The sequence below is a fragment of the Phragmites australis genome, chromosome 11, assembly GCF_958298935.1.
Source record: "Phragmites australis chromosome 11, lpPhrAust1.1, whole genome shotgun sequence".
NCBI lineage: Eukaryota > Viridiplantae > Streptophyta > Magnoliopsida > Poales > Poaceae > Phragmites > Phragmites australis.
The window spans coordinates 20,894,802-20,911,862 of record NC_084931.1 but is presented as its reverse complement, the minus strand read 5'-3'; the positions used below and the strand labels follow the sequence as shown (position 1 = coordinate 20,911,862).

The following is a 17,061-nucleotide window of genomic DNA, read 5'->3' as shown; positions in this document are numbered from 1 at the left end:
TGCTAGCTTTCGTATCTTCGGAATTCTGATTCATGAAATACCTTAAAAGATGCCATTTTTCAAATCAATCAGTCGTGGAAACTATAAGGGATCAATGGAAGAAAAATTGGTAATGTGCAGTAATGCTATTGCAATCTTATAGGGATGCAAACAGTGGAATTGTTAAGAGAAATGTATTTGAATGCTCCCTAAGAATGCAAGGCCAAGGAACTTTTTGTGTTAAAATTCATCCAGAATTCCAAGAATTGAACCTAGTTCCTTAGTTCGAATGGATCATAACGAAAAATTTCCCTAAGAATTTTCTCATACAATATACAATTACTGTATACAATATATACACATCCCAAATTTTTGATTTCTCGATCACCGTGCCAAAGGAACATGATTATAAGAGTACTAACTGTTGGAACAAAAGATTGTCTTGCTCTAGTAAGTACGATGAGAGTTTCTTCTAAGTAGGAGACTCAAGTTCAGAGGCGAAGTTTGAGAGAAATGAACATCACGAATGTATTGACCGTAAATATATGGACTGGGTTAGGGGGAGTATCACATGAAAACTTTGTGATTATGCTCCTCCGTGTTGTGTTGAGCGTGTCCTCCTGCTCAGATGGATATGGTCCCTTATTTATAGGGTTTGGCGTAGTTTAGCGTGCAAGCTACCACTATGTGCAAAATATCCAGGATAAGGATGAATTACATGACTTTATCTTGAATAGCTACCTTTTACCCTACAAAGGAGATAAATATCTACCATGATAATTGTTGAGGTGCCTGTACCTAGAGGGATGAGCCGGTCGCTAATTGCGACCCGACGCCGTGATGTCAGGGATATCAGGACCACCTCCATTGTACTAGGGTATTGGGACAGCACCCACTAGCCTAGTTAATTAATACCGATCACTTCCTTGCAGGCAAAGGATGGTCGGCATTCCTCTCCTGGCAAATCTTTCTTGGGATCTAATGGCTTACCCCGTAGCCTTCGGGAAGCCTGCCCGAGCCCTGGAGACGGGGGCTCCGGGGGAGGCGTGGCTCCGGGAGATGGAGACTTCGGGAGGCATAGCTCCAGGAGATGGAGGCTTTGGAAGGTGATTACTCTAAAGCTTGGAAGTCAGAAAGCGGCCTTCGGGAGGCGTGGGCCCATGGACATGGGCCAGCGAAGCCATGGGGCCGTCGGGGGTCCTTAACAACGACCCCCAACAGTAGCCCCTCGTGAGGGCGGCCAGCGGAGCGGTCGGGCCCGCGATGTTTCAAAGCAGGGCCTCCAGCGGTCCCTGGCTTGCTGTCGATGACTCTTGATCCCTAATATAGCTTGGTTTGCCTGGGAAGAGTAGACCCACTTGATCTGAATGTTCCGTCCAATGACACTGGTGACAAGGGGCAATGAATGTGCCCTGTGAGAAGGGTGTGACTGCGCCTTGTCAGGCGAACGTGGGACGCGTGGCATCTTGTGGTTAGGGGGTCACGGGGGGGGGGGGGGGGGGCGGTTTCGTTTCCCTACGATCATGGCCTAACAAGCCAAGGGATAGGGTATACGCTCGTTTTTCTAGACGGGGGGTAATCTCTCCCTTACATTTATAAGGGGACAGATTTCCCTGAGCGGCCTTTTCGCCCGCGCCGTGTTCTCGTCTGTCCTTGACCTCCATCTATCCTTTCTTTGCGCGTGTGTCTGTCTATTGCTACTCTTCTTTCTTCTTCGCCGTCTAGCACCTTTCACGTCTTCCCATGCTCTGTATGGCTGGCTCGAGTGCCCCGGGTGGAGTAGGAACTCAAGCGGGGAGCGAAACCACCGGTGCGGCCGCGGTGGAGGGGCCTCAGGTGGCGTGGGGTCACGCGTTGTTGATGGGGCCGCCACCTGTGGTGGAGCTCTGCCACGCCAGCAGGAGTCATCCCTAGCAGACCACTGTGCTAGGGGCGTCCGCCATCGATGATGAGGAGCTCGACCGGATGGTCAGGGAGGGGAAGATTCCCTCCAGAGTTGTCGTTTGACCTCCGCTGGATGAGGAGGTCCCGGAGCCTATAGCCCACGAAGTCGTGGTGTTCAAGGCTTTCTTCGAAGCAGGCCTGGGCTTTCCGTCAGTGCCGCTGCTCGAGGAGGTGCTCTGTCACTACTATGTGGAGCTTCCGCAGCTTCATGCCAACGCCATCTCCCGCCTGGCCACCTTCGAGTGGGCCATGCGGGCAGAGAGGTGCGAAGGGAGGGTGGATTTTTTCGCGGCCCTCCACGTCGCCAGCTGTCAGCCAAAGATGGTCAAGGGTGAGGGGACGAAGAGGCCCCTCAGCTTCGGCAGCGTTAATTTCTAGATACAGCCGCAGTACCGCAATGCCTTCCCAGCGAAGGCTATTAACGGTCGGTGGTATACCGGCTGGTTGCAGCGGTGGTTCTACTACAACGTTGGCCTTGTGTCCCCCCTTCGCTCCTCCAACCGAGATATCGTGTATGTCCCAGAGCCAGAGACAGGGATCACGGACGACCAATTCGCTTCGCGGTTGGCCCTTCTCCGGAGGGTGGCTGAAAGGATGAGCATGCGTGCACTTGTGGAGGAGTTCACCATGTTGCATATTCGGCCCCTTCAGATGGGCTGGGATTGCGCCTTTGAGCAAGGTGCAGAAGAGTGGTCGAGGGTGTACTCCGCCCCCCCCCCCCGGTCAGCTCTGGTGAGTCTTCTTTGTTGTCTGGTTTTTTGATTCGCAGATATGAGGTGCCTTTTCTTTCAGAGAGCTGTCTTCCGCTAGAGCGCGTGGCGGAGGTTGCCGAGGTGATCTTGGGCCCACCTACTCACGCGGAGCGGGAGCAGCGGGTGGCTCTGACGCGGAGCTGGGAGCGGTACAACCACGTCTGCTTTTATATCAGGGTGGAGGCTCCGGCGTGGCAGGATCCGCCGGAGCCTAAGGCTTCCAGGAAACAAGCGCGTGTCGCTCCTGCGATCCGCGCGAAGCCGCTTCGGGCCCATCGGCCTTCTGTCTCCGGAGGTTCACAGACTGGCTCGACAGCCGAGTCGTCCGAGGTGCCACTGCTCCGCAGGAAGCGTCAGAGGTGGGCCGGAAGCGTGGCCGACCTATCCAGAGGTGAGGGTCAGCTCGGTGGTCTTGAGCAGGGGAAGGGCCTGGCCTCTCCGGACATTGCCGGCCATGGCCAGAGCCAGAGACGAGGCCTCGCCTCCTTGGAGTACGATTTTGGGTTTGCCGGTTCGGACGCCGATGACGTCACGGACCCTTCTATGAGAGGGCTTGGGGGACTTGGTGAAGCGTTGTTGCTTCGTTAGCTATATTTCTGTCCGGGTCGTGTACTGGGATCCTAACCTTGTGTTTCATGGTATTTCACAGCGACCGTCGAGGTGAATGTGTCTTCGACTCCCCCCTCGGAGACTGGGGAGCTCCGGTAGGGGTCGGAGACTTCTCCGGGGGTGTCCCCGAAGGTCACCTTGGGGGACATGGCCTCGTCTTCGCGAAGCCCCGAGCCGGTTGGCGACCTGGCCCAGGTGGTCGGTGCTGGAGGCACCTTGCCCTCCTCCAAGGCTCCCTCCGCGACGATCGAGGGGGGCCCCGACCTTGGGGTATTGACTTTAGATGACTTCGCGTTGCACCCGGAGGCGTCAAGGGCCTTCGTGGTGGCCTCCTCTCTTCTACGGAGTAGAGAGGTCGAGCGATCCATGGCCCAGTGCCCCTTGGAGGAAGTGGAGGCGCGTCGGGTAGCGGCGGGCCTGCAGGTTTAGTGGTTTAGTCACGATTTACCGGGTCTAGTGCCTGATTTTGAGTAGCTTATTTGGTCCTTTTCTTTTTCCTGTCGTGCCTTATAACAAGTAATTTTGATGAGGGCACTGGGAAACGAGGGCGCTAGGCCCTTGCCACGGCACGTGACAAGGTCGACGGCCTTCGTCAAGCCTTGGAGGGGGCCCGGAAGCGGGCGGAGTCTTTGGAGGGTCGTCTTCGAGAGGAGGGTTTGAAGTGGGAGCGCGCGGAGGCTGAGGCACGGAAGGCTGCTAAAGACCTTCGGGAGGCCAAGGAGTTTGCCGATGCGGCCAAAGCGGCCCGGGTGTCAGCCGAAGGTGATGCTGAGACCCTTCGAGCCGCGATGGGCGAGGTGTGGCGAGAGCTGGAGGAGGGAGGCTCATGCATCGGAGGGACCACTACGCTCAGAGTGCCAGCGGTTAGCTGCACTTGCGTCGGAGGTTGCTCGGATCACCTTTGATGCCTTGAGCAGCCTTGGGGCCAGGTGTTCGCCACTCCCTTCTGACTCGAAGGCGTCGGTGATGCCGCTGTTCTGGCTTTAGTCTACCGCGAAGGTAATGGTTAGAGTGGCGGAGGCATACGCGAGGTCTAGCGCATGTGTGGTCGTGGCGCTCCAGCTGACCTTGCTGCACTAAGCGGGGGTTGGTCCTCTCGAAGTACTGGTGCCAGACTTCGTGATCGAGGGTTTTTGGCCCGAGGCATCTCCGGTCGAGATCCGCGCGGCTCTGGAGAACTTCCGGCATAACTTTTGGGCAAGGCACGACCGGGGCGTGACGTTGCGCTACATAGCAGGTAAGTGACTCCAGGTGCCCCGGGAGGTCTTCGTTCGGGTTCTTCGTCGGGGGGTCCAGCCCTCATCCGGAGCCGGCAGGCGCGCTGCGGCCCTCTAGAGGCCCTTCGCCTCGCGCCGTCACCCCGTGGGAGCAGTCTTCGTGTGTGGATGCCCCAGAGGTGTAACTCTGTTGCAGGCTGTCCGTTTTTTACTTTCTTTCTTTTCGAAGGGGGTTAAGGTCTTAGTATGTTGACTACCCCCTTCTGCTTTATGTATTTGGGGTTTTTCTTATATAAATGGAGTCATGTCTGCCTTCTTGTGGTTTGCCTATGTTGTCCTAGAGTGTTCGTGCCTTCGAGGCTAACGGGAGTTTGATCTGTGTGCATAGGTGCGGCGGCTCGAAGCCAGAGGGGGCTTGCTAGGATTCGGGATGGTGCCTTCGGGGAGGGATCGAGTGTGTCTGGAGCGTCCGGGGCTACTCCATCTGTCCGACAGCCGAGTCGCTTTGTTATGCCCCGTGACTCTGAGGGGCGCGTGGATCTGATGGTGGCCGCTGATGTCTTGGTCAAGGTCGAGCCGGAGGATCCCCTTGTATCTAGCCCGGATGTATGTTTTGTTGTAAAGGACGACTGGTGTGCAGCTCGAACAGCCTGGGAGGTTGTCGGTTCATGCTTCTTCCAACATCTTGTCCTCCCTCGAGATCTTGATGGAAGGGTGCCTTTGGAACTTCTTGAGCCTATCCTGGCCGAGGTGAAGGTGGAGGAGGTGCAAGCTGCGGAGTCCCTGCCGGAAGAGCATGGGGAGGATGAGCTGGATTTCTCAGCCTTCGACTCGTATCCCTTCCCAGCGAGTCCTTCGTCTTCCCGAGACCGAGATAATTAATGCCGGTCACTTCCTTGCAAGCAAAGGATAACCGGCGTTCCTCTCCTGACAGATCTTTCTTGGGGTCTGATGGCCTAGCTGCCTTCGGGAAGCCTGCCCGAGCCTCGGAGACGGGGGCTCCGGAAGATGGAGGCTTCGGGAGACATGGCTTTGGGAGATGAAGGCTTCGGAAGGTGGTTACGCCGAAGCCTGAAAGTCAGAAAGCGGCGTTCGGGAGACGTGGACCCATATATATGAGCCAATGAAGCCATAGGGCCATCAGGGGTGCTTAACAACGATCCTCAACCCTAACAAAAATAAACCCAATTCTATTTAGAAAAGGAATTTACTATTGATGAATGTTCAGTTGTTCACTAAGTTGCGAACAATTTCTTTTTCTAGTATTGTTGAGCTGGAAGTTGCAATTTTCTGGTAACAAAGTTGGAGCTGCTGAGTTAAAGTTGGAACTTTGTGTTCAAAGTTTTACGTTTTTCTCTGCTAAACTTTATTTTTGAGTAAGTATTTATCTAGCTAAGAATTTTTGAAAATTTGCTCCTCATTGTGAAATTTTGAAAATTCAAGTTATGTTTGGACCCCCGAGTTATACCTTTCATTGGATAGAAAGTACTCGCTAGGTAACTATAGGTCATGCTGAGAACCAAGCTTTAGCTTGGATGATTAATAAATGTGGTTGTATCTCTGCCGCTGCGGTGACTTGTGTCGACCTTCAAGTTTCGTATTTTTAGTTTTTAGTAAATATTGTGTAAGTACATATGTATGATGGTGTGAGAGTATAGGTACATATATGATTTGTACAGGTGTTTTTAAAAAAACATAGGTAATGCTGATTGGATAAGGGCTTAGAAAATTGCATCTTAAAAAAAAAAAAAGAAGTGCAAGGCAAACTTAAACCAACTCGGACCCGATCTGGAACAAGAGATCGTCTCAACTGAACGCGGGGAGTGAGTGAGAGAGAGAAGCAGCAGGATGGGACGGTGGTGGTCGCCGGCCGCGGCCGCGGTGGAGCCGCGGTCGGTGCAGCTCCTGCTCCTGGGCGTCGCCCTCGTCGCCGCGTCCTTCTACGCCGGCACCCTCTTCGGCTCGTCCGCCTCCCCCGCGCTCGTACTGCCCCCTTCCGGCGCCCGATTGCCCGATTCCTCCATGTCCCAAGGTGACTGCTCTCGCCGACCGTGTGTACCCTCTCCAGATCCGCCGCCGACTGCTCTCGCCGACCGTGTGTCCCCTCTCCAGACCCGCCGCCGGATTACATTTTACAGTCCACTTCTTGGGGAGTTCTTAGAAAAAGAGCGGCTCATGGCCTCGCTTGTTCGAGTCTTCTTGCTGGGCTGCCCAATAAGTGCGGCAGATTTGAGTTTATGGTTGAAGGGTTCCTAGATGCTCCTGCATTATTAGTAAAAGAGATGCTTGTTGGATACTTGGTTCTACGGGATTGCTCTGTATACTTGTGTGTGGGCAGATGTTAATTATGAGAATAGTTTGAGAAAACCCAGACCACGATACTTTTTAGGAAATCTGAAAATTTGTTTCTTAAAAATCTGAGACTAACCAGTGTACATTTAATTGGGATTTGGGATTGCCTTGTGTCGGCAGCAAAGAATTAGGTTAACAGAATGCAGGATAATGTGTTAAAGTTTGTGTCAATTTATAATTTGCCAAATTATGTTGGTCAGGTCTTGACGCATTTAAGTAGGTGTTACTCCTAGCTTACCATATTCATATGACTGGTACTTTGCATGATGTTTCCCTTCCAAGATGGTTAAAATCTTTTCAGTTGCAGATGCTCCAATGTTTACAAACAGAGTTTCTCATACTTACCGGACGAAACCAGTCTCAGTTCCAGATTATGGAGTTGATGTTTGTCCTTTGGAATACAATGAGTACGTCCCCTGCCATGATGCGGCCTATATAAGCAGCTTAAAGAACCTAGATAGATCTAAGCATGAGGATCTTGAAAGTATTTGTCCTCCACAAGAGAAACGCTTGTTTTGTTTGGTGCCCCCACCAAATGACTACAAGATACCAATAAGATGGCCAACAAGTCGAGACTATGTGTGGCATAGTAATGTCAATCATTCACATCTTGCTGAGGTCAAAGGAGGACAGAACTGGGTGCATGACAAGGGCAAGCTTTGGTGGTTTCCTGGAGGTGGCACTCACTTCAAACATGGTGCATCAGAGTACATAGAGAGGTAACCCTGAATTGTTCGCCTAATTCACATTTCAAATTTTGGCGTTTAAGCTGGAGCACATATATATTTTTAATTTCCAGAGCCTGGAATTGCAATCCAATGTTTGTAATCTCATCTAGATGATTAGTCATATGTGATGCCTAGTAGTAAATGCTGAGCGTTATCAATTTCAATCTTACATTTTATATTCTCGAGGGGACAACCTATTGGAAGCCTACTCTCAAGTAATATTATAGATGGAGAGTATGTGTGGTGAAGCCGTGAAGGGACCATAGTTTGGAGCACCAATTAATTATATGGTTCATGCTACTGCTTTCTTTTTATCATGTGAAAGGATATTCTGTTGATGTAGTTTCTGTAATTGATAAATGCAGGCTAGGAAATATGACAACAAATAGTACTGGTGATCTCCGTTCGGCAGGAGTAGTCCAAGTTTTGGATGTTGGATGTGGTGTTGCCAGCTTTTCTGCTTATCTTCTTCCTCTAGACATTCAAACTATGTCATTTGCCCCAAAAGATGGCCATGAGAATCAAATCCAGTTTGCCTTAGAACGTGGGATTGGTGCAATGATCTCTGTATTAGCCACAAAGCAATTACCTTATCCTGGAAATTCATTTGAAATGGTTCACTGCTCCCGATGTCGTGTTGATTGGCATGAAAATGGTAAGATTCACAATTTCACATTACAGTTTGTCCTAAGCTACTGACCAAATTTAACTTTTTATAAGACCTTTTTTTTTCTTTCTGTTGACAACATTTTATGTGGGAACATCCAATTATAGTGTGTAGTATGTGCATTATTGTGGTCGAGAAAAAAAAGTATGTGCATGATGGAATGTGACAAGTCTTTATTAAAAACAACTGATTCTCAAGTTACGTATCTGTACTCTTGCACAGTCAGTATTTTTCTTAGAAAGTCACTTCTTCTGACGGTCTTTTCTTTATAAATTCTACTTTCTAGATACACCATCCAAAATTTGACCCATAACCCATGACTTGTTTTCCAGATGGAATATTGCTCAAAGAGGTAGACCGGCTTTTGCGACCTAATGGATATTTTGTATACTCTGCTCCACCAGCTTATAGAAAAGATAAGGACTTTCCTGTTATTTGGGAGAAGCTTGTTAATATTACAACAGCAATGTGTTGGAAGCTTATTGCTAAGCATGTTCAGACTGCTATTTGGGTTAAACCCGAAGTTGAATCCTGCAGACAGAAAAATGCTGATATGAAGCTACTGAATATTTGCGAAGCCAATGACAATGTTTCACCATCATGGAAAATCCCATTAATGAACTGCGTGAGGCTCAACAAGGACAAATCTGAGATTCAGAAATTGCCTTCCAGACCTGACCGCCTATCGTTTTATTTCAAGAGTTTGGAGATGATAGGTCAGCTCCATTTTTCCATTGCGTACAGAAAAGAAGATAAGACCCATTTTGATTCTACAAATTTGAGTCAAGTTCCATTCTGAACTATAAAGTGTGTAAAAACGATGTCCTCCACATTCAGTCAAAACAAGGTCTTAGGTGGTTAGGATCTAAAACTTGTTTAACCAAAGTGATCCAAATCTTTGATGTAAATTTAATTTGATCCTTTACTTGAATTTGTATTTCCTATATGTGAATATAACCAGTTTTCTGGAACATACGTTTTAGGAGTTAAGCCAGAGAGGTTTGAGAAGAATAACCAGTTCTGGAAGAACCAGGTTCACAAGTATTGGTTATTTCTTGGTGTTGAAAAGACTAGCATCCGAAATGTCATGGACATGAATGCTAATTATGGCGGATTTGCTGCAGCACTAAGCAATGATCCTGTCTGGATTATGAATATAGTACCCCATACCATGAGCAACACATTGCCAGTTATCTATGACCGTGGGTTGCTCGGTTCTTACCATGACTGGTTGGTACTTCTTCCAAAACCAATAAACATCCATTTCTCTTGTTTATGATGAAACCAAAGCCATTCAATATTAACGCTGCAGGTGTGAGCCATTCTCAACATATCCTAGGTCCTATGATTTGCTGCATGTTTTCCACCTCTTTTCACATTATGAAGGTCGCAAGGAAGATTGTTCGTTGGAAGATATCATGTTAGAAATGGATCGCATCATTCGCCCCCGGGTAACTATTGCCTTTTAGTTGATTATTGACAATTATAGATACTTCAGTGCGTATCTTATTTACTAATGCCCATGTTTGTAAGAACATACATCTGTTTATGTTTGCAAGAACAAACAGCTCTTAATTTTGCAAGAGCAAAGTTTATATCATGCTCACAGCACAATCGATTCCTATGTAAGGTCATGTTTTTGTCATCAAATACTTAGGTGTATGGCTCTTTCATGTGTCCTCAGTAGAGTACAAATGTCTTACGTAGTTACATTATAGCTATATCTTCGAAGAGCCGAAGAAGCACTTGTCTTTTTCATCGCAAACTAGTTTCTAAATGATTGAGCATGCCAACCATAAAAAAATGGCTAACACCTCATAGATATATCAGATTCGTGATAAAAAAACAATTTGTTCAGGGAAATTTGATAGTGTCAACCTGCCACTCAATGATTGTTCTTTCATAGCTAAATATATAGTATAAAGCACAAGCTAACTATTTGTCCATTCAGAATTTTTCTTGTGTAGCATAAATTTCTATGTTTTGTTAACATGGGATCAAATATGCTATGGTCTTTATGGAATTTAGTTAAAAGAGAAGAATCAACATTGTCTGAAAAAATCATGAACATACAGGGTTTCATCATTATTAGAGATGAGAAGAACACTCTCTCAAGAATCATTGATCTTGCACCGAAGTTCCTTTGGGATGTTACCACACATATGCTGGAAAATGAGGAAAACGGAACAGAGAAAGTTCTGATTTGCAGGAAGAAATTCTGGGCTATAGGTTGAGGTATGCTTGGGCTGGAAGCTGCTATCTTACATCCTACCTTCTGGCGTCCTTTGTATCATCGGCAGAACAGAAAATAAGGAAGACTTCTGGGTATTCTGTAGTTTGCCATGTCGCTCCAGTTAACACAGTATTTCATCACACATTCTCTGTAGTTGAGAGTACTGCATTGTTAAGAAAGCGGATGGTATCATTGGGAGGTTTCTTCAGAAACCACAGCGGATCCTTTATTCCTTTTTCAGCTTTTGAGCTGTACTGTCTATCTATAAAGGACCTGCGCAAGGTGTAAAGAGGCAAGATGGACTTTCAATTTGTGTAGTCTTACTGATAGCGTTTTGTAGTTTCTGATTAGTTAGCTTAGGGTTTTGACAATTTTTTGTTAGTGTTGTTTCTGTTGTTCACTTTTATTTTGTTACTATTACTATTACCTTTATTATCATTATTGTTTTCACATCATCTTTTAAGTTAGATCTTGTGAGTTCCATCTCTAGCTTACCTAACTTGTTTGGGACAAAGGTTGTTTTTGTTGTTCCAATCTGGGATCATTTGTACTATATTACACTTCAAAGAAACAGCCGTTTTGTTAGTGTTGTATCTTTCCATTTATAAATCTCTCTTTGCAAGAGTTGTGTCTGGATTCTTTGCAAGAGCTTCCTCCAAATTTCTACTATAGCTGGTTATTCACCTAGATATTGTCATAGTATTCACATGTGTGCTTGCTTCATCTCTAAAACATAAAATGGCCTAGAGCTAGCGGTGCTAGTCACCAAGTTTCCGGGTTGATAAGGTTGAGGAAAGGAACATGGTACGCAACTTGTGAAAGGTTACGATAAGGTGGAAACCAGATTGTTCTTGTGTTCCTGGGATGAGGAACATGGTTTCATATTCCTGGTCACTAAGGTGGGAACCAGATCTTGACAAGCGCAGCACTAGAAAGTAGGATCGTGTCCGATGGATCGGAATGGAACCGTTTGAAGTTGCCAATGGAAAAAAGGGTCAAATCAGTGCTCTACCAAATAGGGCAAATATAACTCCGCATGGCTATGCACATGTACAGTCTATCTTGACTGTCTACTATTTATTTCTATTTGATATTTATCTATTCGTTGATTCTTACCAATTCTATGATTTATTCACCTATATCTTCAACACGAATCTCAACACAAATATTTCTACTCTCTTTGAATAATCTCACGTTCTACTAGCTAATACCAGCTTTGCATCTCTACTGAACACTGAAAGATAATTAGGTGATCAATATTGCCATAAATATCACAAAAGCTAATTTTTTAATCCCTTTTCAACCCTATTTTAGTCATTGTGATCTCTAGTTAGAGTTTTTCTATTATACAGGGACCATAAAAACACTTTTATTCTGTGGGCTTTGTATTTACAAATACCCATCCTCTCCTTCGATATCTTGGCAATCCCATTTTTCAACCATTTGTACTATCCTTTGGTAGTATATAAACTTGCCTCCCCTTTCCACAAAACATCTCTAGAAGATCCATCTAGCAGAGTAGCCAGATTATTAAATTCATGTAGCATATCCCTTCTTAAAGTTCTTCAAAAAGACAAATTATAAGGTTTCGAAATGAACACCTCAGCTACTAATAAATAAAACTAGTGTTTCCACCAGGTAAGTGTATCTCCTAGTAAGGAGCCGCCGCCGCCCGTCCTCGTAGTTCGCTAGCCTGCCCGCGTTCGCGTCCGCATCGATGCTGTGCAGTCACCCCTTGCATCCTCGGCGAGCTCATTTACACGCGTGAGCGAGGCAGGAGCGCGCGCGTGTAGCCATGTTCTCCGGTCTCGCGCTGGCGGTGATCCGACTGCCAATCCCTGAAACCTCCCGTCAGCTTGCCCACCACAGCCTCTCCGATCTAAAAAGGGGATCCTCTGCACAACACCCGTTGTCCAAATCTGTTTTGCTGCTGCTCTCCGTGTTACTACTACACTACTTTGTCCTGTTTGGGAAGCAGCATCATCACAAAAATAGTAATCAACAAAGCAAAGCAGCAAAGTAGAGGACGTTGTGCTGCAGGAACCTCATGCTCTGAAGTGTATCCACGCAGAGGATAGAGCAGCTATCAGCAGTGCAGTCCCTCGGAAACCACCGACTCCAGGCTGCATGATGAGCAAGTCGCCAAGAACGCAGAGATCTTAGCTCCCAATTCCCACTAGAGCTCATCCTGCAATGGAACCGGATCCCCTCCTCAAAAAGGATTGGGATTTTAACCATGGGAAGCAGTTCCAAGCTGAAGTGTTGTCTCACTTCCACTCTTCTGTTCACCACTCATCATCCTCCACCTATGGTTGCTTCTTCCTGCTTGCGTATTTTCGTTGTCACACCTTTCGGTTGACCAAGGAATCAATGAGCTGGGCCCTTCATTCGATTCTAGGCAGTTCCCCAGCTGGTTTTCATGTGCAGTATGCAAGTGATCATCACTTTATCTTCTCAGTAGCTTCCAAGAATGTTGGTTTTTATGTCTATTCTCTTAAGAGGACCACTACCAAACAGTTTGATGTGTACTTCCATTTATGGGGAGATGGTGGTGCAAATTGGCAGAGGGAGAAATTTGCTTGGAATGTTGATGAAGAAAATGGATTGCAGTTACTCTCAAGAAATCAGTGAAATGAAACTACTCTTCCAAGGGAGTGTCTTTTGCTCATAAGTTTGTTCAAGACTCTCCAATCAGAAAATCTTCTCCAGTGCAAGCTTCCCCAGTAATCAAAATTGGAGAATTTCTTTGTCCTATTAATATTGGAAAAATAAAAACTCAGATTCGGGGGAAAATTCCCAAATCTAAACTCCTCCATCCTGTCAAAGAATATATTTAACATGCTCAAGTGGGACTATATCTTTGAGACTAATGCTATGCATGTCTCCCCATCTTACCAAACAGAGGTTCTGCCTCTTGTTCAAGGTGTTAATATTGATGTTCCTTCCCATCTCTGTTTCAAATACTTGAGGGCGGGTCACCTTGTCAAGGATTGTTTGGGGGACATAAGGTGCAAAAGCTGCTTCAACTATGGCCACATTGCTAAATATTGTCTCAAAAGGATGCACAGCGGAAAGTATAGGTGGGTCCAAAAGTGCCAACCACAAGTGTATAAAACTTTTTCAGAGCAAGGCCGAATTGAGGCCCAAATTCCTTTACTGGGCATTCCTATGGGAGGACAGGGTGTGAATGATCAGGTGATCCAAGTTACTAAAACCAGGATAGACCTAACTCCAAGGAGCACTATTGGGCAAACCATGCCATATGATAAGATGGCGCAAAAATGGATCAAGAACATAGCAAGCAATGGAGCCATCTAGTTCACTTGTTCTCTCTTGGAAAACCAATTCATCAAAGCCTCCCAGTTCAGCTGCAATTGATCTCAAACAAGGAATTCTGGGATAATACTTTTAGCTATCTACTCGCTGGCAACTTGGCAACCAAGGAATCAATCAAGAAAATTCAGACTTGCAGCAATATCCCAGGCATCCCACTTCAATGCAGCCCTCTTGCTATTGTGCCATATAGACCCACTATCCCACTAGTGATCAAGTTCATCCTGGTGTTGAAACCTCATTGCGAAAGAGCGGCAAACAACGAGTTGAAACCTCATTGCGAAAGAGCGGCAAACAACGACACTTTGGGGCTACACTCCTTCATAAGATCAGAAGATGTAGATAACTCAAAGAACCAAAAACTTGAGAACAAATTCCTTTCCAACCAGGAAATGGATACTAGTATCCCACCAGAAATACCTCTGGTCCTTGCACTCCAAGCTCCACCCCCAGAACCTGCTATTTTTTCTGCATGATGATGCTCTTGAAGAAGTCTTAGGAGGGGATAATTCTTAGCAACTAGAACAGCTGCCTGCACCCCAACAAATGCAACAGCTAGACCTCAACCAATCCCTAACAAGAACCTATGAGAATTCACAAATGATTTCTCAACCGAATCAAGGGCCAGAGCAACCCCTACAGGTTCTCCCTGCTGATGTGAGACTAGTAGACCAAGTATAGCAAGGGCTAGAACCAAATCCAATGCAACGAGCACTTTCCCTTGAGTTACAGTAACAAGACATGCAAGAAGGCCAAGACAATAATATTTGGATTCAAGTGGGAATGATGCAATTCTTTGGACAGCCAGTCAGTGGATCTAGTTTTCAAGTCCTTCACTCTCCACAACAACCTGTTTCATGGCCACCTAAACAAAATGCTGACAGTGATAGCTCTAGGCTAAATACTTTGCTCCAGTTGGCAACACTCAGAAGGTAGTGGATATTCTAGTTGAGTGGTCTTATTTCTTCACAATTATGTTGTTGTCACCATCACACTTTGAATGGGCAAAGCATTTCCTTTCCTCCAAGGCTTGGGAGTCCTTTTTTGCTACATCCAGAGAGCCTAGGATTCAATCTCTTCTCCCAATACAATGCCCAAAAAAATGCAGAACCATCTTGTCAGATGGTTTGTTTAGTTGAGTCTCATAATGTAACTGAAGCAAGCATTAACCAGGTTGATGGGGCCAGTGGATCCCCCTCTAGTACTGGAAAGGTCTCCTCTGCACCTTCTAGTCCTATTGCCATCCAGGTTCTCACGCAGAAACTTCCTCTAGTCCTTCGGCTTTAACACATCAAGAAGAAGAAATTCAAGAAGGTTCCTTTGGTCGAGACAGAAGACACAACCTTAGAATCAGAAATCAAAATAATGGCTTCAAGAAGCATGGCTGCTCAGATAAAAATTGCTTGGTTTGCTCAGTGGAGCCTCCCACACTCTCCACTACAGTAATTAGAAATCTTGAAGAAACTTTTTGCAAGATAGCGCCTGATGTGTTGTCTGACTCAGCCTTGGGAGCTAAGAGGAAAGTAAAAAGCACAGTGGGTGCAGAGAGACAAGAAGCAAGAAGAAGGAAAGTAAAGTCAAGGCACCAAAGAAATCTTCCAATGATGACAAACCAAAGAAAAAGGCTAAAAAGTAGAGTGTTTTGTCACTCTTTCTTTTGTTTCAGGATCTCCACCTTTTGTAATTTAGGCAATCTAGAGTCTTTACAGTTTCAAGTATTGCCTGCTTTTGACTTCAAGAATAGGGCTCTTCAGGTCTATTCTGCTATTGGCTTTGTGGGTTTTCTCATCCTACATATTATGTACATGGACTATTTCTTGCTTTATGGAATGGTTTTATGGCTCTACAACCGAAACAATTTAGAGAATGGAAGGTGCTATGTTGGAATATAAGAGGTATTAATTCACAAGATAAATGAGATGCCATTAGAAGTAAAATCTCAAAAAAAAAAAAAACTATGATATTGTTTGCATCCAAGAGACAAGAGAGAATATTTTGATGTCGCCTATATTAAAAACTTTTGCGCCACTCAGTTTGATAGCTTTGAATTCTTTCCATTAATTGGTAATTCTGGAGGGATTATGACAGTTTGGAAGGGATCACATTTTGCTGGACAACTCTCCTTTCAGAAAGAATTTGCAATCTCAATTGAATTTATGTCCTTGCACTCTAGAGCTCAATGGGTCTTGACCAATATCTATGGTCCTTGTACAGCAGAGGGGAAAGCCAGCTTTCTTGATTGGTTTCAAAATGTGGAAATGCTAGATAATATGGACTGCTTGATTGTGGGTGATTTCAATCTAATACAGTCTCCGGTATATAGAAAAAAGCCTGGGGGCATTGTGAATGAAATGCTAGCATTCAATGAAGCCATCAGTACTTTGCGTTTGGTAGAGCTCCCTTTGAAGGGTTGTACCTTCACATGGTCAAACAAGCAACAACATCCATTATTGGAGAGACTAGATTATTTTTCACCTCCAATTCCTGTACTATAAGCTATCCTGAAACTCTGGTGAAAGACTATCAAAAGATATTTCAGATCATGTCCCATGCTTGATCATCATCTCGACCGACATCCCCAAATCTAATATTTTCAGATTTGAGAATTATTGGCTAGAGCATGAAAGCTTTATGAGTATTATGCAGCATGGTTGGGGAGTACCAGTTCCGTAGACTGACAAGACAAAAAGAGTGGTAGCTAAATTTAAAAACTTAAGAAGAGTGCTCAAGGCTTGGAATATTTGTACCAGTTCCGTAGCATATTTGTCACAAGTCTAAGATAGAGCTTGTCATTTGAAACTGGACTTTGAAAAGGCTTTTGATAAGATTGAACATCATGTAATCATTGATATTCTGAAACGTAAAGGACTTGGGGATCGATAGGTTTCTTTGATATCAAATATCTTATACTCCGGAACTTCCCTAATACTCTGAAATGGTGTACCAAGGAAAGTCTTTCACTATATAAGAGGACTTGAGACAAGGAGATCCATTATCACCCCTTCTCCTTGTACTTGCCACTAACCTTCTGCAATCAATTATAAACAAGGCCAAGAATCAAGGGTTGCTTAACCTGCCAATACCATTGGGTGCTGATAGTGACTTTCCAATTGTCCAATTTGAGGATGATACACTGCTGATCATGGAAGCATGTCCTAGGCAACTATTTGTGCTGAAAGCATTGTTAAATACCTTTCCGGACTCCACTGGCCTTGGAGTTAACTATAACAACTCCATAATGGTGCCC

The 17,061-nt window shown here is 45.7% G+C and overlaps 1 protein-coding gene across 2 annotated transcripts; it reads left to right on the top strand.

Annotated features, from left to right (window-relative positions):
- The first annotated feature begins 6,270 nt into the window (after positions 1-6,270).
- Positions 6,271-10,933, top strand: LOC133885252 (probable methyltransferase PMT7). Of its 2 annotated transcripts, none has more exons than XM_062324940.1 (7): positions 6,271-6,533; positions 7,155-7,572; positions 7,947-8,236; positions 8,581-8,964; positions 9,232-9,478; positions 9,561-9,699; positions 10,324-10,933. In XM_062324940.1, exons 1-7 carry the CDS (start codon positions 6,350-6,352, stop codon positions 10,480-10,482), a joined length of 1,821 nt encoding a protein of 606 aa, XP_062180924.1. In that variant the 5' UTR covers positions 6,271-6,349; the 3' UTR covers positions 10,483-10,933. The 2 variants fall into 2 exon arrangements, with proteins under 2 accessions (XP_062180924.1, XP_062180925.1); XM_062324941.1 differs by having other exon boundaries at positions 6,272-6,533; positions 7,161-7,572.
- Positions 10,934-17,061: the final 6,128 nt, after the last annotated feature.